At 40.1% G+C, this 22164-nt stretch overlaps 1 protein-coding gene across 6 annotated transcripts in view; it reads left to right on the plus strand.

Annotated features, from left to right (window-relative positions):
* plce1 (phospholipase C, epsilon 1) overlaps positions 1 to 22164 on the plus strand; it is a 59849-nt gene that overhangs the window by 23158 nt on the left and 14527 nt on the right. For 4 of the 6 annotated variants that reach the window (XM_072456245.1, XM_072456243.1, XM_072456244.1 and 1 more), the window contains exons 4-12: positions 6568 to 6722; positions 7435 to 7583; positions 16929 to 17080; positions 17165 to 17332; positions 20087 to 20232; positions 20303 to 20450; positions 20997 to 21101; positions 21209 to 21318; positions 21419 to 21532. In XM_072456245.1, coding sequence (XP_072312346.1) covers positions 6568 to 6722; positions 7435 to 7583; positions 16929 to 17080; positions 17165 to 17332; positions 20087 to 20232; positions 20303 to 20450; positions 20997 to 21101; positions 21209 to 21318; positions 21419 to 21532 — 1247 coding nt within the window. Of the gene's footprint in view, positions 1 to 6567; positions 6723 to 7434; positions 7584 to 11848; positions 12065 to 16928; positions 17081 to 17164; positions 17333 to 20086; positions 20233 to 20302; positions 20451 to 20996; positions 21102 to 21208; positions 21319 to 21418; positions 21533 to 22164 lie in introns of those variants that run through there. The other 2 variants (XM_072456248.1, XM_072456247.1) reach the window with 2 other exon arrangements.

Consider the following 22164-nt stretch of genomic DNA (forward strand, 5'->3'; position numbering starts at 1 on the left):
TCTAAAATAGGGCTGTGCATTTGGACTATAAGAAATCTAATCGTGATCTGATCCTCGTGACATTATGTTGGCCCTGATTAAGTGACAGGCGCAAAATAGAATTCAATTATCTTTTCAATATTCTTAGCTCGATGACAAAAAACATGCCAGAAAATGTCTTGGTTTAGGTTCAAATATCACACACAATTCTTCAAATTATACCACAGAAGTGCAGAAATATCACTTCATACATTTTTTTTTGGAAGATTACATTACAATTGACTGCTCCTTTTTATTTTTACTCTTTTGCAGTCTTTTTAAAATATGTTTTCATTATAGCTGATGATACTCGCTAAACACTGTTTACCTGCCCCTTTACACACAACTAAGCTGGGGATGTTTCTGGACTGTTTCATTGCTGCCTCGACATCGTTGTGTCCAAAGTAAACATTGTGCTGTGAAGATGGAGACGGGTTCAAACTAAAGTGTGGAAGACCAGGCAGTGTTTCCCAACAGGGGGGCCTACAGTGGGCCCCATAGTCCAAATGTCTAGAAATAGTCTAGAAACCCGGACAATACAGCAAAATTACATCTCGTCACAAATTATATGAGGGAAAATTATAATAGAAATATTTGTGCCACCAAAGTCTGAACAAAATGTATGGCAAACATTGAGCAGTGATTATAACCGTTGGCTCTTTTACCGTGTTATTTATGCCAGCCAAGTACTGTCCGGGCTGCTGTTTTTTAGCCTGAGATGCCAGAGATGCAGAACATACCGACAGTGAATCTCTTTCAAATAGACAGAAGATTTATTCTCCTTTGTCACATTTGTTGTGCCTGGTGCGCACTTAAGTTTACACACCGTCTCCTCTAAACTAACAACTTAAATGCTTTCTGAATGACGGAAACACAACACTATTCTTATGTTATTAAGCGGTTTTGATTTGTGAATATGATGTGTATTAAGCTTTGATTTCTGCACCAAAAAATCTATTTAGCATTTTTCAAAATTGACAACTGAATGCTTTGTTATAGTCCCTTTTTATAAAGGCAGAGTATGTGGAATTTGTGATTATTTATCTGTGTCCTCAGGTATGAAGTAAATGTGTTACAATCAAATATTGATTATACTTGCGTTAAAACTGTTTCTGTTTTAGTTCTCAAGCCAATTATGAGAAAGATCCCAGAAATCCAGCTTCAATTGTGACTACAGAATCAGCGCAGACTACATCCCAGATATTCTTTAACGGTTTCATAATTTCCCTATTTTTCCTTTGCGACTCGACCGTCACGTGATGTCAAAGCACAACAGTCTCTGCCGAACCGTCCGGCCGGTGCAGCTCGCTCAGTGAAAGAGGGGTCAGAGCTGACGTGTGCGTGTGACCCCAGCTCTGCCCCAGACCAGAATAACACATCTCTGTAGACATTAACCTCGTCTAACCCCCAACCTCCGTGAGCCGGCTAAAAGTAGATATCGCTGCAAACTTATGCGTTTCAGAATCCCAAAATGTCAGTACTTTTCCACCACCACAACAACAACTGCAGCTTAGGTTAAGATTTAGTTGGTTCTTACTGAATAAAAAGCTTTTTTGTTGTTTATTTTCATGATTTTATATTATTTGTGTTGGATGGAGGTGAGGATTTTGCACCATTTTGACATGCTGAATCAGCATATCTATCTTGCATTCATACAATCTCAGAGAGGCTAAAACATAACAAGATAGATACTTTTAAAATCTGCACGGCGACGAGCATTTATAGCCGACCCTTCACCAGAAAACTTGCATTGTGCACCTCTAACCTTTTGAAGAACTTTTCCATTCCGTCATGTTGCATTTCCAAATCCCATCATTGCCTTTTATGTGTGTGACCGAGTGAATGAGACTTGATGGAGATGGTGCGATGGCTGGAGTATGTGATGGGTCTGCGGCGTGTCTGCGGCGTGTCTGCGGCGTGTCTGCGGCGTGTCTGCGGCGGGTCTGCGGCGGGTCTGCGGCGGGTCTGCGGCGGGTCTGCGGTGGGTTAGGGGCATCAAAGTAAAGGGGCTTAGTGTTTCTGAAGAGGCTTGATACTAGGGTTCAATGATTATGAAGGGCCTTATTGTAGGGGTGGTGATATTAAATAAAAATAAATATCACTTATATTTTTGGAGCATGCAGTAGTCAGATGAAATTGGGTCAATTCAGCTGACGCAGAAGTGGACGTAAATCTACAGGAGACAAAGACGTGCGATGCGATCCGTCGCGCTAATAAACAAACGCACGTGTGTGTTGTATCAGTCCGTACGGGGAGGGCACTTCCACCTGCGTTCTCAAATCGCCGAAAAATCGTCCATTGCGCCTTTAACTCAACCTTTTTCATTTTAATCTGCCCTTTTTTGTTGCATTTTTTTTTTTTTTTTTACTAGAAACTCATATTCAAATTGTTCAAAACAACATTCACAGTATTATAGATTTTGATATATATTCAGCTCAAAGTTTTGACATTTTAAACCTGGCCAGGGACATTGACATTTGAGAGAAGACGGAGGTATACCCTGCTAAACAATTCAAGAATACCACATTTCAGAACCTGTTTGTAGAGATCTAAATTAGCAGGTTGTATACATGACAAGACTGGATATTATGGAAATTGTGTTAAACATGAACATTTGTTGCGATTTGCGACCATTCAAATTGTGCTGTGTCTTGCAGCCTGAGTTGCAGTGCACATGTTCATAAAGTATTTGTCTGATACCCAAGATGCTCTAGGCTTAACTGTGTTTTCATATGGCAGTTCCAGCCTAGTGTGTCCCAGTGTATATATTGCATACCAGCTCAAAGTTCAGGAGATGTGTGCACAGCCCCTCCGCGCTAAGCCTTTCCCAGAATGACTGTTGCCAGGCAGAGAAATTACCCAACAGGTCACTAATGGTCCTCAATGACAAACGCATTCATAATCACTCAAAGCTCAATCCAAATAACTATTAAGTCTTCAATTAATACTGATGACATATATGAATGAGAGCTTCTCCATTCTGCATGGAAAGTGTACTGTAAATGAATTATGCAATTATATTTGCAGTTACACAATATATGATGATAATTTTGAAACTTAAAAATAAAAAAAATAAAAAATACTGCAGTTTAGTGTCATTGAGTTAAAGTATTTGTCTACTCGTGGTCATTGTCAGCCAGCCAGACATAATAGGTTGTGTTCACGGTCTAGACTTTGAAGTCATAATTTAAAATGAAAGGCAGGGGCCCATGTAGCTCTATGGGGCTCTTTATGGGAGATTTTATGTTATTATTTTTGATAATAAGCTCCATGTGCCGTGAGTTCGAATCCCGATTTCAATGATTGACTGCATGTCCTACGGGCCAAAAAAAATTTAAAAATGCAAACTGAAAATCCACAAATTATGTCTTATTATTTGCTTGGGATTATATTTACAAACTTGCCATATTACTCTGCTTAAAGTCCTCTCAACTGGAAACTATCACATATTTGGGGTTGAGAATGGCAGCACTTTTTGAAGCTATTTTTTGGGGGGGGGGAAATCTTTTTTTTTCAAAGGGCAAAATACCAAGTATCTGTTATTGCTTGGTATACCTGTCAATTGACTGTCTATTGAGTACTTCTTCATCTGGGTTGTTTAAATTAGGAAGTATATAGATTATATAGAAGATGATAGTAGAAGATGTTAGAAGACTTTTGACAGTTAATCTGAGTAAAAAAAATAATGAAAAAACAAAGCAAAACTGAATCTACAACAACTGCTGCTCAAATGGAGTCTTTAATTACCCTTCATGACTCAACAAGACCCACTTCAGATTATGATAGTAATTTGAGACATTCAGTTCAACACATTAGACACTTTTGATTTCCATAAATGATACTATGTTTTAATGACGTTCTATTTCTACCCTGAAGTCATTAGTATTGTATGTAACAGGATCTCTTGTCTCGAGCTTAATTGGACACATCCGACTTGCATACTTGGAGTTCCTCAAAGTGTCTAATTGGAAGAGCTGTTACTGTAACTACCAGAGAGTTGTATGACTCAGTACTGTCGACTATTACCTGATAGTGAGCTCATACACAAATGTCATCGCTATTCTACTCCTTGCCATATGGTACCGAAGACATTGAGACCACCTGCTGAAAATTCTTCTCCACAAACAAAACGATATGTCTTCTCACACTTTTCTTTCTTTCAGAACCAGCCTTAAGTTCTTAAGTGACAGTTTTAAGTTCTTGAATTACTGGTACATTCTGTTTATAACAGCCCAGGGCTTAGTTTTTTGCTGCACTTTTGGGGATCAAACCAAGTTATATAATAATGAAAATATTTACATTTTTCATGCTTTTAAAACCTACTTTGAAATACAAGATGATAAATTACTGCCAACAATATTCCACACACAACAGGTGTACAATGAGAGCTGATCTTTTGACAATGTTATGCCTGAATACACAAAATCAAAAACGGCACTAAAGTGTACTCCTGTCTGTGTAAATTGTCTGTGTTTATTAAACCCACCAGTAAAATGAATGCAACAAATGCTTTTCTCTCGCATCACATACAAAGTACAGTATAGCAGCTGCCTGGCACAAACAGGTGCTGCCTATTGTTCCAAAGATCAACAATTCCCCATTAATGTGATGTTAAGGATATAAGATATATAATACCGTTCTGTCTGGTTGTCGTGGAAACGTGTCGATCGTCACAAAACACAGCAGGAGTAATTATATTGTTTTCGTCGTAAGATGCCTTTATGAACTATATTGAAATTTGGTAAAGTAAACAGCATCTTTGTACGTGAAAAGGCTGAATAATCTGTGCAGTCACTCTCAAAACCTCAGCTAACATACTTCATCCTTCAAATCTCAATGAAATAATGTCGAATAATGGAAGATTGGGTGGACTAAGACACCATTGACCTATAGTATTAATCATGTAAAGTTGTATAGCCCTAGTTAGTTGTCCGTGTGAGAGCGGGCAGCTGCTCTGTGTCCATCAAAAGCAGGGCCACATTCCCCGCACAGCTCCCTTTGTACTTTCTATTACTCACAGCTTTTTTGGATTCATAAGTCGCCCTCTTGACCTCGTCGCGTGTGCAAACTATGACAGAGAAACCTCCTGGCCTCTGTCAAGTCTTATGTAATAGACTATAGCCATTGTATTTTGGGATGGCACACAATAGCAAACACACATTTAGAAAGAAAAAGAAACCTTCTTAACGAAATCATCATTTGTATGTAAATGTTTTGCTTTTGTTGTCATCAGCTCGGTGTTGACATTAGCAACATTAGCACAACAATGCATTTGTAACTGCAGAGGCTCAGCGGGAGCAGCTTCAGAGAGGTGCTCTGTAGAAAGACACTAAAGGGAAAATAACAACGTAATATCAATATGCCGGATGTAAACCTTTATCCAAACACATTGCGCAGTCATGTTGGCTCGTCTAACTCTGATAAACGCGGGGTTCTGAAAGGTTGGCCGAAAGTAGGAATTCCGAGATATGAGGCCCGAAGTCACTGGGATAGGCTCCAGTCACCCGCGACCCCAAAAAGGGAACAAGCGGTAGAAAATGGATGGATGGATGGAGATCGTTCCAGTCGGAATTTCCATGTGGGAACTCGGAAAATCTGACCTCTGAGGACAATTGGAACAAAACATTAAATTAAATTAAATACATTTTTCGTAAGTAAGTCAAGTTTTGGTCCTTGTTTACATGTCACATCGGCTCCTCATGGGCAACCAGGAAGTCAAATCATAAACTTCACCAAAATAGTAAAACTAAAGTGTGTATTTGACAAAAATTAGTAAAACCTGTCATACGCACTTCAAATATCTCGTGGCAGAGAAAAAATGCTTTTTATTTGAGAAAAAGTGTGCTGTCTGTTATGTTTATTTTGATTCTTACTCTGGCTCCTCTAATCATGCAGCCTGGTATGTCCACTCTCCCTCGGGACGTCCCAGATCTGACAACAGTTAGGCAACACCCCGCTCAGGAAACCCATCCCTCCCTCACTATAAGGCATTACATTACCACAGAGCCCGCACACTACATGCACATACCATCCACTTCCAGCACACATACGTCGTTTTCTTAGCCGGAAACATTAATTAGACTGATGAGCCACCGGCAACCTTCCAGTCAGCAAGTAATATTGCCAATGTCCATTCATTTTAATCAGATTTTCCTCTTTAACATACATTACTTTCAGTCTATAATTACTTAGTGGATCTTAGAAACCCCGAGAGTTCACTGCAAAAAGTATAAAACTAAAAATGTAAACGGTATAACTTGTACTTAAACTCTCACAGTTTTTGACAATGTTCCTCTGTTATCAGTGGCCTTCACTCACCTCCGAGTTTGATACGTGTCTTCCTTTCACAGTTGGAAAGCTGTTAACGATGATACTTCTTAGAACAACCATTACAGAGACAAAAGTAACATCTAGATAACAGGTTATATGAAAGTCATTGTGTTTTTATCCTTTTAACAGAAAGCAAGTATCTCCAGCTTCAAATGATGGGACCCTTGTGAAAGAAGACATGAACATATTGTTTCTATAGTCTGTATTTTGTTGTCACAGGTGTGTGGCGTCGTCCCGGGCAGAGGGCAGCCTTACCTGACTCATCCGACCCAAAAGCTGCTGTTGTGCCCTGGACATGAGCGCCTCAGGGACCGCGGCGCTCCCAGTCATCTCCCAGTGTCTCTGAGCTCCGGGCCTGTGTCTCGTCCAGCCAGGTTGGACTGTAATCTACACGTACACATGTGTCACATTTAACATTTATTTAAATAATCAAATTGTCTTTTTTTTTTTTTTTTTTGGTGTGTGTTTGTGTTTTGTTGAGATCCCGTAAGCCTGGAGTCATTTCCAGAATCAGAATTAAAAAAAGCTTTATTGCCATTATTATCCGTGAACAAAATGTGATTGTGCTTCAGTGCTAAGATACAGTGTTGTCCAAGGGAAAACAAACGCACATACTGCACTAGACTAGACGCGCCAATTTTTTGTTTGTCTTGGGTTATCATTATCACCTTTAGGAATGATCTGTTGATTATCTGTGATAATGGCGATTTAGAAAATGTTGCCAACACTTATATTTTTCTGCATTGGCCCAGTCTTTGTTCTCAAAGCATCAGATTTGTCTTTTTTTTTTTTTAAACAAAATACATTTACGTTAACTGTAATTTTTCTGAAGCATAAAGTTAATTTGTGAACTTTACTATAACTTTGCTATGGATTATAAAATCTCAATATCAGTAAATCTTGGTTATCAGAGACAACAGCGAGACAACAGCAAGACAAATATTGAATAAAGGTATTGGCTCAAAAAATCCATATCAGACCATCTCTACCCACATAAATAGATTATAATTGAAAACCAGGGATGATGTTGGGCATGATTTGTTTGACTTTGACTTTTCTATTTCTAATGTGACTGTTCTTGTCCAGGTTGTATCGTGCCTGTAGCGTGCGTACATGCGTGTGTTCCCTATTGTCCGGAGCTGTTCTTGAGGCCACGGCAGCTCTCGGCGCCCGCTCTTCTCTGCCTCTGCCCGCGCCCAGTCCACAGAACGCCAACTGCCACACTGTGCTGAAAGGTAAACAGACTGGAGCACCTGCACAAGGAACTAAGACAGCGTTCACCACCAACTGATCAAAAACAATTCACTTCAATCTAGGTTTAGTTCACCATTGTTATGATAGGTAATCGTGATAGTTGAGCCAATCACACTGGGTGATGTTTCCCTGAATAAGCTGTGTTGAAAAAAGATTTTAGTTTTATCTTGACAAATAATGTTCTGATCAATGCTATTTCATTTTATTCTACTCTATTCTTTTCTAAATTCATTCTATTGAAATATAGAGAAATGGAAATGTCTTAGTTCCGTACACACTATGATAGAATATGTATGACTCACAAAGCTGTTATATCGCTCAATGGGAAAAGATTTCTCCTCAATCATGACTAGATTTTAAGGCTTTAAACCCCATTTTACTGGTAAGAATATTATTTGTGTAAAGAAATCCAGAATATTCAACAATTTACACTAGTAATTTCTTCCATAACCTTTACCGATATTTCTCTTAAAATGTCACACTATTATCAATTGAACAAACATTAAAAATGTTGACTAGGGATGGCATGCTGACATAAACAATAAAAAAAAAGAAAAGAAGATATTTATATTAGGTTTGTTTTTCGGGAAAAGGGTTTTCTGTAATTACCATCTTGGTTTTTCCACTGCTGATACAAACGTTTGGGTGTAATGGCACAGACGGGGCTGAAGATTCTCAGTATTCCCCTGTGACTTGCATCCTCTGTTGTTTTCCCACATGGATCCTGCTCCTCGGCCGCGTTTGGTCTGGACTTGATCCAGTGGTTGCCCTTTTCTTTTTTCTTTATCTGTTTATTTCCTCTTCTTGTCGTCCACTTCATCTTGGTCTTTCAGAGCTGGACACTCGCTCGGCTCAAGTGGTGCATCACAGACACTTCTTTTTTATCATCTGAAAGGAGCTCATATGCACTTCAAACAAGATTTTAAAACCACCCCGGAACACCATCATCAAACATTTCTTATTGCATTCAAAGTGTAGCATTGAAAATCATCAGTGAAGATTTGGTTGGTTCACTTTCAAATCATTTTACATATTCATTAAGGCTAAGTTGTCTAGTTGTCTACCCCAAGCCATGCATCTACAATGTAACTCATCAAGTCATCTTATCTCTGACCAATGTTGAGGGGTAAGCTGGCTCTGCAGATTGATATGTGAATCACTCTGAATGCAGCTCTACACAATATCACTCTGGACAAGCTCTCACCCAAAGCAGTCGGGAAAAGACGTAACGTTGTGGCGAATATTGGAATCTGATTAGTCACCACAACAGCGGAGCAAGGCGAGAAATCAAAATATTGTTAAATCCAGTCAGAGAAAAGCACAGATTCTCCTCAAATACACAAAGCGCTTCAATGTGCATGTTTAAAAAAACAAAATAGTAATAGTACTGTAAATCTGTTAAAATAGGCCAAAGTATCTCTGTCGGCATCACCATGTGTGTTTAGGTCCGTCCTTTTCACTTCTGCCCAAACCTCAAAGCGGCGCTGTGATTGGTCAGGCTCATGGCGGCTCTCGGCGGCTCACAGCGGCTCAAGGTGGCTCGCATCGGCTCAAAGCGGCTCACAGTAGCACATAGTGGCTCACAGCGGCTCAAACCAAACAGCGCGAGTCTGACCAGATGGATTCTCAAGAGTTTGTGAAACAAATATTCTGAGAAATCCTCTGGTTACTAGGTCAGTTGAGGGAAGAAGTCTCTTGAAATATTCAACCAAAGCTGATTAAGGTTAAGATGTGTACCTATTTATAGATCTACAAATTTGTATGAACAAATTACAAGTAAAAAATTGTACAGGACAGGTCGTACATATCTTGTTCATGACGCTGTACTCTTGAGTGTTACAGGAAACCAACTAGAGCCAGGCACGAGCTCAGATGGCTGCACTGAAGTCTCAGCAAGAATAGGATTTCATTACAAGTACTCACACTCACAGTCAGAATCAGAATCAGAATCAGTGCCCTTCGTCTAACTCTAACTGCTCTTTCAGATGTAAATCCTTTGAATATCCGCATATACATTTTGTTCTTTAGTTTTATTTGAAAAGTAAAACATGGCGCTCTCTGTCAAATTCTCCCCCGAGGGAGTTGAACAATATTTTGTTATGTTTTGATACTTCTATTATTACAAAGGAGCTTGACTGTTTAAAAAGGATCGCTTAAGGATTAAATTAAGGCATTAAGTTACATCATACTGCAAACATTTGATCTAAATTATTGAAATAAGAATGTCCTGTCCCACCAGAATCTGGGCAGAAATCTCTGTGAAACACTGTAATCTTGGTCTTTAAAATCCTATGTAAAAGCTAAAATTCAACATATTTACAATTTCACACGCATTAACTCAAAAATACATTTGTATGTTATAAAAAGTGACTGTGCCATACTAAATGATCAAGCATCATAGTTACAAATGCATGTTGCCCTCACATGTTTACACTGTATAGTGTGTGTATTATGGACGACATCCTTGGCGTAAGTGGACATGACGCATGTAACTGTGCTGGGGCCACAGACACTGCTTTGACTGCTGAGGTGGTCTTCAGCTGGAATTCAAAAGGTTTCTTCCACTTTATGCCGGGGGGGTTTACTTTTGAGTGACTTCTATAGAAAGGCCTGGGGTGAAGGGTTCAAAACGCCTTTAAAGTCGTCTCCCTGTACGTTCAATGCACCTGTCGGGATGGTACACATTTGGGTGTGTGTAATGTGTTTTGTTGATGTGCTAGATTAAGTGTGCTTTGACCGCAGCAATTGTGTCGAGGTAGGTCAAGAGGAGCTTTGATTTGCCATTGAAAATCTGTGGCACAAGAGGCAGGAGAATAGGTCTGAATAATGGGACTTCAGAATGAGGTTGCGTGACATAAGGCTGTTGCACATAATCTTTACTTTTATTTTTTTTAGCGCTGCGTAAGTATTGCATAAGATATGGGCATATAAATAGTTTGTTTTTGTTATTGTTGTTGTTGTAAAGGTGGTGAGTAATCAAATACTGCTATACATGGTTTACCTGCCCCTTTTTTGGGTGTGTGCCAGATTCAAGATTCAGATTAAAAGGTTTGTAATTTCCTCAATGGGACTGTGACATTTTGGTAACACTTTATTTTAGGGTTCACTTATTAACATCTAACTAGCTGCTAATTTGCATATGTGTAAGTGGCTAATTCAATGCTAATTGAGGGTTTCTTCAGCTCTTACCGTTTTATTCTGCATAACCTTATTCTGCGGCTGATTAAACACTTTTCTAACTCCAAATTACTACTTATTCACTTAAGTGATTTCAAGACATCTTTGTATATTAATAAGTGTGAATGAGTAAAAACTATATTACTAAGCCTTAACAACGCCCTTATTGCCTAAAGGCTGTTAGGATCAAAATTAATTTACTATCATTGCCTACCATCACACTAATATGGAGTATGGAGTTTATTCAAGCTGAGGCATCTGATTTTCACTTGGCAAAAGCAGAAGTAGGTTTTTAAATCTGTAACTCGTCCGTTCCTCGCGCTCACAAATCCTCTAGCATATTGTAGATATTCGTATGCATTCATTTTTGGCTTGTGCACGGCTTCAAACTGCTTTTCCAGACTATGAAGTGAAAACTCACTCTTTTAGGTTGACGAGACATCAAATACATTATTATTAGATGCAGACAGTGCACAGCAGTTTCCATTGTGTGGGGCAGTAGTGGCTGTAGTAGAGACTCGTCGTGTACTTAGGCAAGACACTTCACCCACATTTGTGTGAATGCTGTGTGAGAGTTGGTGTTAGGGTAATTACATGTTAATAAGTGTGCCCTAATTAAAGTGTTACTTCCTAGAATTCCATAAATATAAAATGATTTAACAATAACCTTCGTGTTGCCTGTAGTATTTCATTGCCCAGGTTCAAGCGTGGGTGGCTGTGGATTGTTACATTGGTCACTATTTCTAATCCTGTATTCAGACCCATTGATCTTAACCCGCGTTTCCCTTAACTGCATGTGTGCGTCCAGTGTGCGTCCAGTGTGCGTCCAGTGTGCGTCCAGTGTGCGTCCAGTGTGCGCCCAGTGTGCGCCCAGTGTGCGCCCAGTGTGCGCCCAGTGTGCGCCCAGTGTGCGCCCAGTGTGCGTCCAGTGTGCGCCCAGTGTGCGTCCAGTATTTGCGGTGAGTGTGTGAGTGGCGCTGCAGTGGGCCGGCCGCTCCGCTCTGCCTGTAGTGCACGGCTGTGAACCGTCTCTCTGGAGTCCGTGAAGAGAGGGAGGGCCTCGGAGGTGGAGGGCGAGCGAGCAGTAATCTGAGCTCAATCAGGACGAGAACCAAAGCGGCCAACCTCGACCAGCGGAGCAGAAGCCGCTGAGAGATGAGGGAAGAGAGCGAGAGAGAGAGTGAGAGAGGAGCCGTTTGAAAAGGCGCCTCTAATGCGGACCACTGTAGTGTTGTGGGACCATGAAGCACCGAACGGACTTAAAGCTGATCAGTGAGTAATCCATGTGAGTTGTGTCTACTGCTTTCATACAGTACTGCCTTTGTAGGCTGTGAATTTAACTTTAAATTTAAACATTTTATATTGATCCTAATGATGCTTGTCTATCTTTTTTGTTTTGTGTTATTTCACATGTTTTAACTTTTTCAAGTTCAAAATGTATTCAAACTAACTCTAAAAAGCGCTATACTGTATTTAAGTGATTCTTTACTAATTTAGGGGTTTTGTGGCTCAAGGAGACAAACATTTTTGCACAGAGCTGTACGCCACTTTTCCTCATGTGTTTTTCTTTTGTGTTGTCAGCACTTTTCTGTAGGCTCTATGTCAGAATTTGAAGATGAATTCAAAACTGTATAGCAGCCTTCCCGGTAGGAGATGGGAGTGAGGTGCACTCTGGCCTTTTCATTCCACAAACCTGACAACAAGACAGTTCAGAATTCCTTATACACAGAAGGCAGTCAATTGAACAAATCCTGAAAGTGTTACACTGAATGTGTGTAATACTTAAAGTTGTCTAGATCAACTTCGGTATTAGAAAACGCTCATTGTCAGTAAACACAAAGTAGGAATGTGCTTTTGCGTCATGGTGCAACATAAAACAAACAAAACATAAACTATATTATAATAATGAAATGCAGTACTAGAAATAGAGTGCAATACCAGGGATGACACTCAAAGGTTCTCAAATACTTAATACTTGATTTTCTTTTTGGCTCTGTCCATCCAAGTGAAGAGATGGAAGTGTACTCAGAAACGAGTTTATTTCATTGAGAGGTGACGTAGCTGGTGGTTGTCACTGGTCAGACGGATCAATGTTTATTGTGTGAGGATGTCTGACAGTTTATAATAAGCCCATACACTGTGTCCAGGAGTATTTCTGTTGGATACTGGACATGTCATTCTGCCTGTCAGCTGTCACTTGTGTGCACTTGGGTTGTGTGTCGGGTAGTGTTGTGTACGTGAGAGTTGTGAATGTACCAGACAGAACTGTAGCAGGTCGACTCGATGTTAAAAGGAACATGTTTCAACACAGCATTTTGTAGATGTTTACTATGAACGTTCTGATCAGGCTGCAGTCAGACAGTGTGCTGAATGAGTTTATTTGTGTTGCACCTGTTTAAGTGCCCCACATTCTCCCGAGGACGTTGTTGTCATCATGTCTGTCTGTCTGTCTGTCTGTCTGTCTGTCTGTCTGTCTGTCTGTCTGTCTGTCTGTCTGTCTGTCTGTCTGTCTGTCTGTCTGTCTGTCTGTCTGTCTGTCTGTCTGTCTGTCTGTCTGTCTGTCTGTCTGTCTGTCTGTCTGTCTGTCTGTCTGTCTGTCTGTCTGTCTGTCTGTCTGTCTGTCTGTCTGTCTGTCTGTCTGTCTGTCTGTCTGTCTGTCTGTCTGTCTGTCTGTCTGTCTGTCTGTCTGTCTGTCTGTCTGTCTGTCTGTCTGTCTGTCTGTCTGTCTGTCTGTCTGTCTGTCTGTCTGTCTGTCTGTCTGTCTGTCTGTCTGTCTGTCTGTCTGTCTGTCTGTCTGTCTGTCTGTCTGTCTGTCTGTCTGTCTGTCTGTCTGTCTGTCTGTCTGTCTGTCTGTCTGTCTGTCTGTCTGTCTGTCTGTCTGTCTGTCTGTCTGTCTGTCTGTCTGTCTGTCTGTCTGTCTGTCTGTCCGTCCGTCCGTCCGTCCGTCCGTCCGTCCGTCCGTCCGTCCGTCCGTCCGTCCGTCCGTCCGTCCGTCCGTCCGTCCGTCCGTCCGTCTGTGGAAATGTATGGTTCACACAGGAACACAGGTCAAAGTTATGTGGCATTTTACATTTGGCAAATTGCAGTGTTACGACTACAGGAGAAGTAACATCATAATACATATGACTATTCATATTTTTTGACCCTATGATCAAAATGGTGAAATACTTCATCCACTTAAACTAACCCTCTACTGTATTATGTGAATTTGGATCAGCTTTATGAAATCACTTGACACACACATCATTAAAATTCGTTTTTCTACTCTAGTTGTTTTGTGACATATATAACAATAAAAGGCAAATTGACTAATCTTCGACTAATCGTTATTGATTTATACCACAAAAGAAGTTAAATATTCATTCATTTTCTACCGCTTGTTCCCGTTAGGGGTCGCGGGTGACTGGAGACTAGCCCAGTGACTTTGGGCCTAAGGCGGGGCAAACCCAGGACAGGGGCCAGCTCGTCACCGGGTCACCACAGAGACATGGACACACGGACAATCATTCCCTCTCACATTTATTCACCAGGGCCAATTTATAGTTGCCAATTTTACCCAACACATGCATGTCTTTGGACGGTGGGAGGAAGCCAGAGAACCCACGGTAACACGGGGAGAACATGCAGACTCCACCCAGAGAGATCATGTGAGAAGTAAATATTTATGACTTCAACTTTTTTGGCATTTGCTCACCAAAGCAACAATTGTAAGTGATTTATATTGTACTACGCTTTAATGTACATCCTATAAACTTAAATCCTAAAGTATTTATCTAAATTTGTGCCAGAACAAGTCAAACCTGGACAAAAGCATCCACAAGTTACTAGTATTACACTTTGTGTTATTGTCTCAAGTGATTGTAGTTGGTTTAGTAAAGGAAATAAATCTGTTTTTCTTTTTGAGTGTAAATGTGAGTCAGCTGTTAAAAGGGATGTTCAGGTTGTTGGCTCTGTGTGTTTTGAGGAGGCAGCGTTACACAAATATGCCATTCTCGGACCCCTGCAGAGAGCGGGATTGAGCATAAAATCCAGTGAACTCATGAATATAAGTGATTCAGAGCTCTTGAACTATAGGCCCTGATGCGTGTTCACTCCAGGTCACCACGGGAGACCTGCATTTACAATGCAACTCACTGGAGATGTTTGAAGATTTTCTATATCTGTAGAAAATCAGTGTTCTATTTCACCCACCTCTATTTGTTACAGAGGCCAATTGTAGCAGAACAAAGAGGAACACTCAAACTAGTACTACTTGGATGAGTGATTGAAAGGAGGCTATTATCTATTTAAAGGAGACATGTTACGCAAAATCAACTTTTTATCCATGATTGTTTTCCCTTCTCATTTACCCGCTTGAAGTTGTTTTTGGAGTGATTCATGGTCATGTTTGAGTAAGCTGTATTTCTGATTTCAAAACGCCATTCCCGCTTGACCCTGCCCCCTCCCTGTAGCTATTGCACTTCACGTAATTCAGCTGACTTAAAAAAAAAAAAAAACGAAATGAAAGAGTTGTTTTGATCTATATTGCCACTTAAAAATGTCCAAAATATAAAAAAGGATCTACGGGTGTCACTGATTAGAACTATAGCAGACACAAGCGTAATATGTCTTTTTTTAATTGATTACAGTTGTTTTTTTAAGAAACGGGTCAGCTTTTTACTAAAATTCTGGTGGCACCAGTTAATCACATTAAAATTATTCATCTATGACTACAAATACTTTAATTTAACCTAGAAAGTTAATTATCTTTATGAGAAAGAGAGAGCAACAGCATTCAGATCATTTCCTTACGTTTCGGTGTTAATTTTAGGTGCCCTCTATATTTTAAAATATACTTTATAACTACATATTTACAGTGCTGAGCTTGGACTAAGCTAATCTATTTACAGTCAAACATTTGTTGCACCTAATTCAGCCTTATCCGACTGTTTTTCTTCACTCTGATAGATTCAAGTCCACAAAATTCATTTAAGAGGCTGCGAAGCCACAAATCAAAGCCCGTAAATGAGCAAGTTTCATTGTGGGGCAGCCATTGTTGTTTCTATAGCGACCTGCTGCCCGTCTCGAGCGTTACCAAGGACAACCTTTAAGTGTATGTATGTCTCTCTGCAGACGTGTCCAGCTGCAGTCTGTGTGCTTAGCGGCAAAGGCACAGCGCTGCAGATCCAGTCGGAATGACAGTTGACAATGAGCAGGCTCCGATTTCTGGGGTCCAGTCCATTTTTCCACTAGACTTCTTTGTCTTCATGCTATTGTACACGATAAACACTGTCTAAATAATGGTCCAGCACAGTATTACCTACGTGTAAATGTCACACAAATGTTTTTTTTTTTTTAAACGTTTGATATGATAAATCGTTATGATGATAATGATCCCTCTATTAGCCTTAGACAGCCGAAAATGTCTAGACCTATATAATCAGGCAATCTATGTTTTCTTATCTATGTATTTGAATGGTTAGCTGTGATTTGCTTTTGTACAGTGAGAGTAAACAGACTAATGGAGCTGCTGAGTGGAATCCAAATAGTGGAAGTGGCAGGTGATCAATGCCTTTTACTTCCTTCAGGCGTCGGTTTGTGAAGGAGAGAGATAACACAAGGTTTTATTGATTTGAACATCTACCACCATTTTTGAGAGCGGGTGGAGATTACACTGACAGGTCTCCTCAAAGAAGCGTTAGGTTGGTTAGTTAGCTTTACACCGATATTGCTGGCTTTCTGGTAAAATATTTAAATCTATGTGAGGGCAGTTAAAATGTTTGTGGTAATGAAGCAGGGTCAAGAGCCTAGTTGCTAATATAAATAAAACATTTGTGGATTTGTAGATTGTTTCTGATATCTCTCATGCAAATTAATGGGGGAAAACTGGCTCTTAGTCCCCCCCATCTGGAAGCATGACATCATCACATTCTCAAATCTGAAAGTCACCAACTATCTTTCATCATCTTTCATCGTGCAGAAAGTGTGCAACAAGTATCGAAACTAGATCCTCATTTGAGCAGGTTGGACAGTAATACAAGGTTTTAGAATGGTTTGCTCTTTATCAGGACTAGTATAAGACCACATATTAAACTTAAATGTGACTAGAAATGTTCGACACAAATCAATAATCTGTTGATTGTCATTTCATTTGATTTTTGTCCCTTCAGAACGGCAACTGGCCAACAGCATGACCAGCAGCGCTCTCCCTCCCAGCGTCAGTGGCATCAGTAAAGAGCTGGCCGACCTCCGACTGCTGGTGCAGTTTCCAGAAGAAATCGCATGCATCCTCACCGAGCAGGAGCAGCAGCTGTACCAACGGGTACTTAGTACTTTTACTATCAAATACAAAATCTGAAAAAAAAAAGTCCAGCAACCGGTTGATGCGACGTGTGTGCGTTCACAGGTGTTTCCCTTGGACTACCTCTGTTTCCTCACTCGAGACCTGGGCAGTCCCGAGTGCCAAACCAAACGCCACCCCAACCTGAAAGCCACGCTGTCTGTGCCCACCATGCCGACCCAGAATGCCATGCGCACGAATGCTGTTGAGGACCTGGTTGCACGCTTCAATGAGGTACGGAGAAACCTTTCACCGTTTATCAGTCGATTAAAAACAATAAATAAAATCATAGCATACCAGACAGACTTTTCTCTTTTAAGACTCACTATGTACATTTTACTACCAGAAAAGTTGCTTGGTGCACCTTTAATTATTGGCTATTGATTTGTGTTTTATGTACAATGAATGAGTTATAAGACGCTTAATTCGACACTTACATGAAACTTTGAAAAGCAAGTTTGATGAGCAATTTAATTTTCCCCCAACGAAAAACAAATCCATGTTGTATTTGTGGAGCCAGTCCAATTTAACAGCTAATACACACCCTTCATCTGTCTTTTATAATAATTGACTTAAAGCCTCACCACGCTGAGAGAGAGCGAGAGAGCGTCAGATTGACTGGGAACGATGATGTCATCTTTAAATTGCGTGCCGTTCACATCAGCTGTTTTTCATTTAAGTCAGCGAGAGGAAAGTCGCACAACACACTTTGGGTAATGTGTATGTAACCTTATATGGACACACTGAAACCGGAGTCGAATGATAACGGCAATGCTTTGAGGAGAAGTAGTTAAAAATGTTATACCTCGTTGATGCTCCGATACATGGCATGACTGTGAGTTATATGTGCACATGCTACAGCTCTGTGGTAATGCCGTCCAGTTTTTGTAGGAGACGTTTTAAGTGCCTCTTGTGAATGGCGTCACTTTTCCTGACTCCAACCACTCTTTAAAGATGGTCCTTCATAATTTTTTATGCTTGGTAGATTTTTCACAAATGGTGTACACATTCAGCCCCTTGTATGGAAATAAATCATAACGTGATTTGAAACAGTATTTGCGAGCTGTACTGAGTGTTTAGCTGTAACACTCAGGGAAGTTTGTAGTTTCCTATCAACCTTGGTTATGCAATGCATGTGTCAAGGAGAAACTTTTGGCTTGGTCCAACTCACGCACAGAGGAGGCAGACAGACGGGCATACAGACGGACATGCACATCAAAGGCTATCGGCTTGTACCAGGCTCAAGATACGCGTCTGCATTTCAAAGTCTTGTCAGGCTTTTTCATTTACTATTTCTACACACTGCATTTGATCACAGCTTCCTCTGCTTCATTAACGCCCTCTCACTCTGTTTGTCTTTGATTGTCTTTGCCACATAACACCTCGCAGTCATGTCCACTATCTGGAATATCAGAAGTGATGCCAACTCTGTACAGCGCCTTGATCTGGTGCATTTGAAAAAGCCACTTTACGGATGGCAGAGATAGTTTTGATGGTGACTGTAATTCAACCCATCACGGTTTGATTTTAAAATGGACCTTGCAACGACCATTCCAGCTTTCATTTTGATAAAATAATCTATTTTTTATGATCTATTCTGATGCCAAGTTGCCCGAAACTTTGCCTCTCCATTTGTAAATAATAATTCACACAGTGCGGGATTTTTTGTCAGTTGATAATCTGAAAAAAGCTTATGTTTGATTGTCTTAATGTATCTGTGTTGCCCTTTAATTATCATTTTTTTCAACTTTATATTTTGTGCTGTCTGGACTTGCTTACCTCACATTTGCATACGACTTGGTCATATTGTGATGCACAAAGCACCTATCTGTCTTTATTTAGTCATTGTTGAATTGGCTGCGGGGGGGCTATCCAGATCCTTGCATAACACTGTAATAGATCTGGGGCCAGGGGGATGTTTTAGAGCCTGTGAGGGGCTAGTAAGTTTTGAGGGCGTGTATGTACAGTATGTGCATAGAAACTTTTGAAAGAGGGGTCTGAAACCTGACTCTTTTCTCTTAGTCTGCTGTCTAGGCCCCCGTGGCAGAAGGTGATAAAGGAGCTGGCTTGATGTGTGTCTGTTTTTTCTGGCTTGTTGGAGGTTACGTGTGCTTGAGGGCAGTTAGCGCAGCGACGAAGCACAGCCGCCGGGTATCTGATCTCATTCTTTCTGGACTGTGTCACCATGTGGTCAGCGGGCAAACCTCTGAGTGTACGCTGCCTCTCGTCTGTAGACACAGGTGCAGGTATCAGAGAACGACAGCGTGACGCAATCTGGCCTTGAATGCTGGCGGTCAATCGTAAGAACACTAAAGCTAGAAACATAACGAGAAGCTTTTGGGTGACGCAATTTGACTGACTCTTGTACCATTCCTACTCCTGTAAATAAAGATGGATGATATTGATAAAAAATAATGACTTATTTTTTGGGATGATTTTCATGGTTGTCAGACAATATTATGGTAATCCCTCTGAAATGAGCCTGTAAGTGTTGCTTGAATAGGGGAAGGACGGTGGGTAAAATTAACAGCAAAAGTGCAGAAATATGTTATACTCATTGTTGCAAAAATAAAAATGTTATTATGCCAAGGATGCACAAGTGGCAGATGAAAAAAAAAACAAGGCACTCTTGACAGGTTGACGTTAAAAAGCCTTTATTTAAACCTGACTTATTTAATTTAAAAAAACACTGACACGTTTCAGCTCTGCCAAGCCTTCCTCATTATTATTTTTATACTCTTGTTTGAAAGATTACAATGCAAGTTTGTTTTATTTTATTTAACCTTTTTTGTAGTCATTTTTAACTGTTTAATTATTGTAATTTTGCAGATCTCCTTAAAAACAACTGGGTTTCCATATTTTCTTTATATATTGGCCACCTCTTACCTGTCAATTGAAAGTATTATGTGAACAAGATTCTGGAGGGGGGAAGCTAACTTTGATAAATGTGTTGTTATAACAATATTGCTTTTAAATGTGAACTTTTAGGTCAGTTCTTGGGTGACATGGCTGGTCCTCACAGCGAGTTCGATGGAGGAGAAGAGAGAGGTGTTTTCCTATCTGGTGCATGTGGCCAAATCCTGCTGGAACATGGGCAACTACAACGGTGTCATGGAGTTTCTTGCAGGGCTAAGGTAGCACAACTGACACAAAAAAAAAAAAAAGAACATTTAGTTCAATCGGTTAAAAGTACGCTTATCTCAGGTCTCGCAAGGTACTTAAGATGTGGCAGTTTATGGACCAGTCAGACATAGAAACCATGAGAAGCCTGAAGGACGCCATGGCACAGCACGAGACGTCATCCGAGTACAAGAAAGTGGTGACCAGAGCGCTCAATATACCCGGGTGCAAGGTAAGGAAAGATCTGTGTTCTTCAATTTAGACCATCTCGAGATTTTGGGGGGAATCTTCCTGATATTCAGACGATTATCCGTCACAACAGAAACGTCTTTAAACATAGTAGTTGAGGTTTAATTATCAGAGAAATAGGAATTGTGTGTAAAATGAATCACAAACGTGCAGAAATATCCCCACAAGTTTACAACTTAATTTTTGTCCATTTGTATTTTAAATCTGCACTTTTTGCATTTACTTTGACTGTATAAACGGTATACTTAATGTTAAATGTGTCCATATCTTCAAAATAACGTTACTCTTATAATTTACTCAAAATTTCGATATATTGCCCGCACAGCATATAGTTTAGAGTGCAATTAAATTTTAGTTAAATATGCTGAATAAAAGTCTGTCTTGTTCATGTTTATTATAATAAGGAGTGATTAAAACTGGTAAAACTGTTGTAATTGATTATTTTGCCATATTGCTCTGCTCTAACTTTATATATGCTCTATTGTTATTCCTTAGAAGTACTAATACGTTGATGTAATGTACTTTCCAGGTGGTACCGTTCTGTGGGGTTTTTCTGAAGGAGCTCAGTGATGCTTTAGATGGGACGGCAAGCATCATCAGCCTGAAACCTGATAATACAGACGATTCAATTGAGGTACGCACACAACACTCCCACGATGTCTAAGTCATAGTAAATAATTTGATAAGAAGGTGTAGGAGTGCAGCTTAGTTTTATTTCTTTATTTTGTTTCCTCTGTGCAGTTTGTGTCCGATTACAGCGGACAACAGAACTTCATGTCTCGCTCTGGCCCAGACGGACTGCACGTCCCTGAAAAAGAAGCAACTGTCAGCAACATACTGCAAATTATCCGGTACTCGTATTTGTTTATTTACTTTAATAAACAAAATTTCCTGATGCGTTGCTGTTTTGTCTCTTCCAGTTTCTGATCATTTTACTCCTTGTGTTTTTAGGTCGTGTAATCGGAGTTTGGAAGCGGAGGATCCAGATGATGCGTCGATCGGTGGTTCTTCTTGTCCATCAATGACATCCAGAAATAACTCCTTCAAGGACTACAATCGCAATCAGTCAGTCCATTTACTTTTTCCTTAATTTAGTGATCCAAACAAAACATTTTTTTTTATAAGGAATCTTCAAAGTAGCTCAAATATTTTGGATTTTTGTACAACACAACTATGACAAGTTTCTTTTATCCAGACAGGCAGTTTTCAGTCTCCTGCGTTGTTTATCTTATTGTTCTTGGATTGCACTGGAAGGAACCTGGATTGTTTTACTGTATTTTTGACAAGCAATTTTTCACCAGCTGGCCTGGGATGTGAATAGATGATCTTTCTTCTAAAGAAAGTTTAGATATGTTTTTATGTTTCCTGTATCTGCTAGAAAAGACTTTTAGTGTTTTGTAAAGGGACATTGAGCGCCTGCCCTACATAGGACTAAAGTAATTGTCATCATTTATGTGTAAGCGACATTGTTCAGCAGATTCTCTCATCTTCCCATTGTTCCCTCTTCCACTGTAGTTCCTGCTCATTTAGGACCCCACCAGATTCAAACCGTGTCTTGTAAGTGGTTTAGCCATTTTAGAGGCGTTTTATTATTACATAGGTTTGAATTATATGGTGTTTATTTACCTTCAACATAGCATGACATAATATTTTGCTTGTTCTGCCACTGCACAAGGGCACAGTCCACTTTACATGTT

Source organism: Eucyclogobius newberryi, unplaced genomic scaffold (assembly GCF_026437365.1).
Source record: "Eucyclogobius newberryi isolate DKJ021-1_F unplaced genomic scaffold, fEucNew1.0.hap1 SCAF_20, whole genome shotgun sequence".
NCBI lineage: Eukaryota > Metazoa > Chordata > Actinopteri > Gobiiformes > Gobiidae > Eucyclogobius > Eucyclogobius newberryi.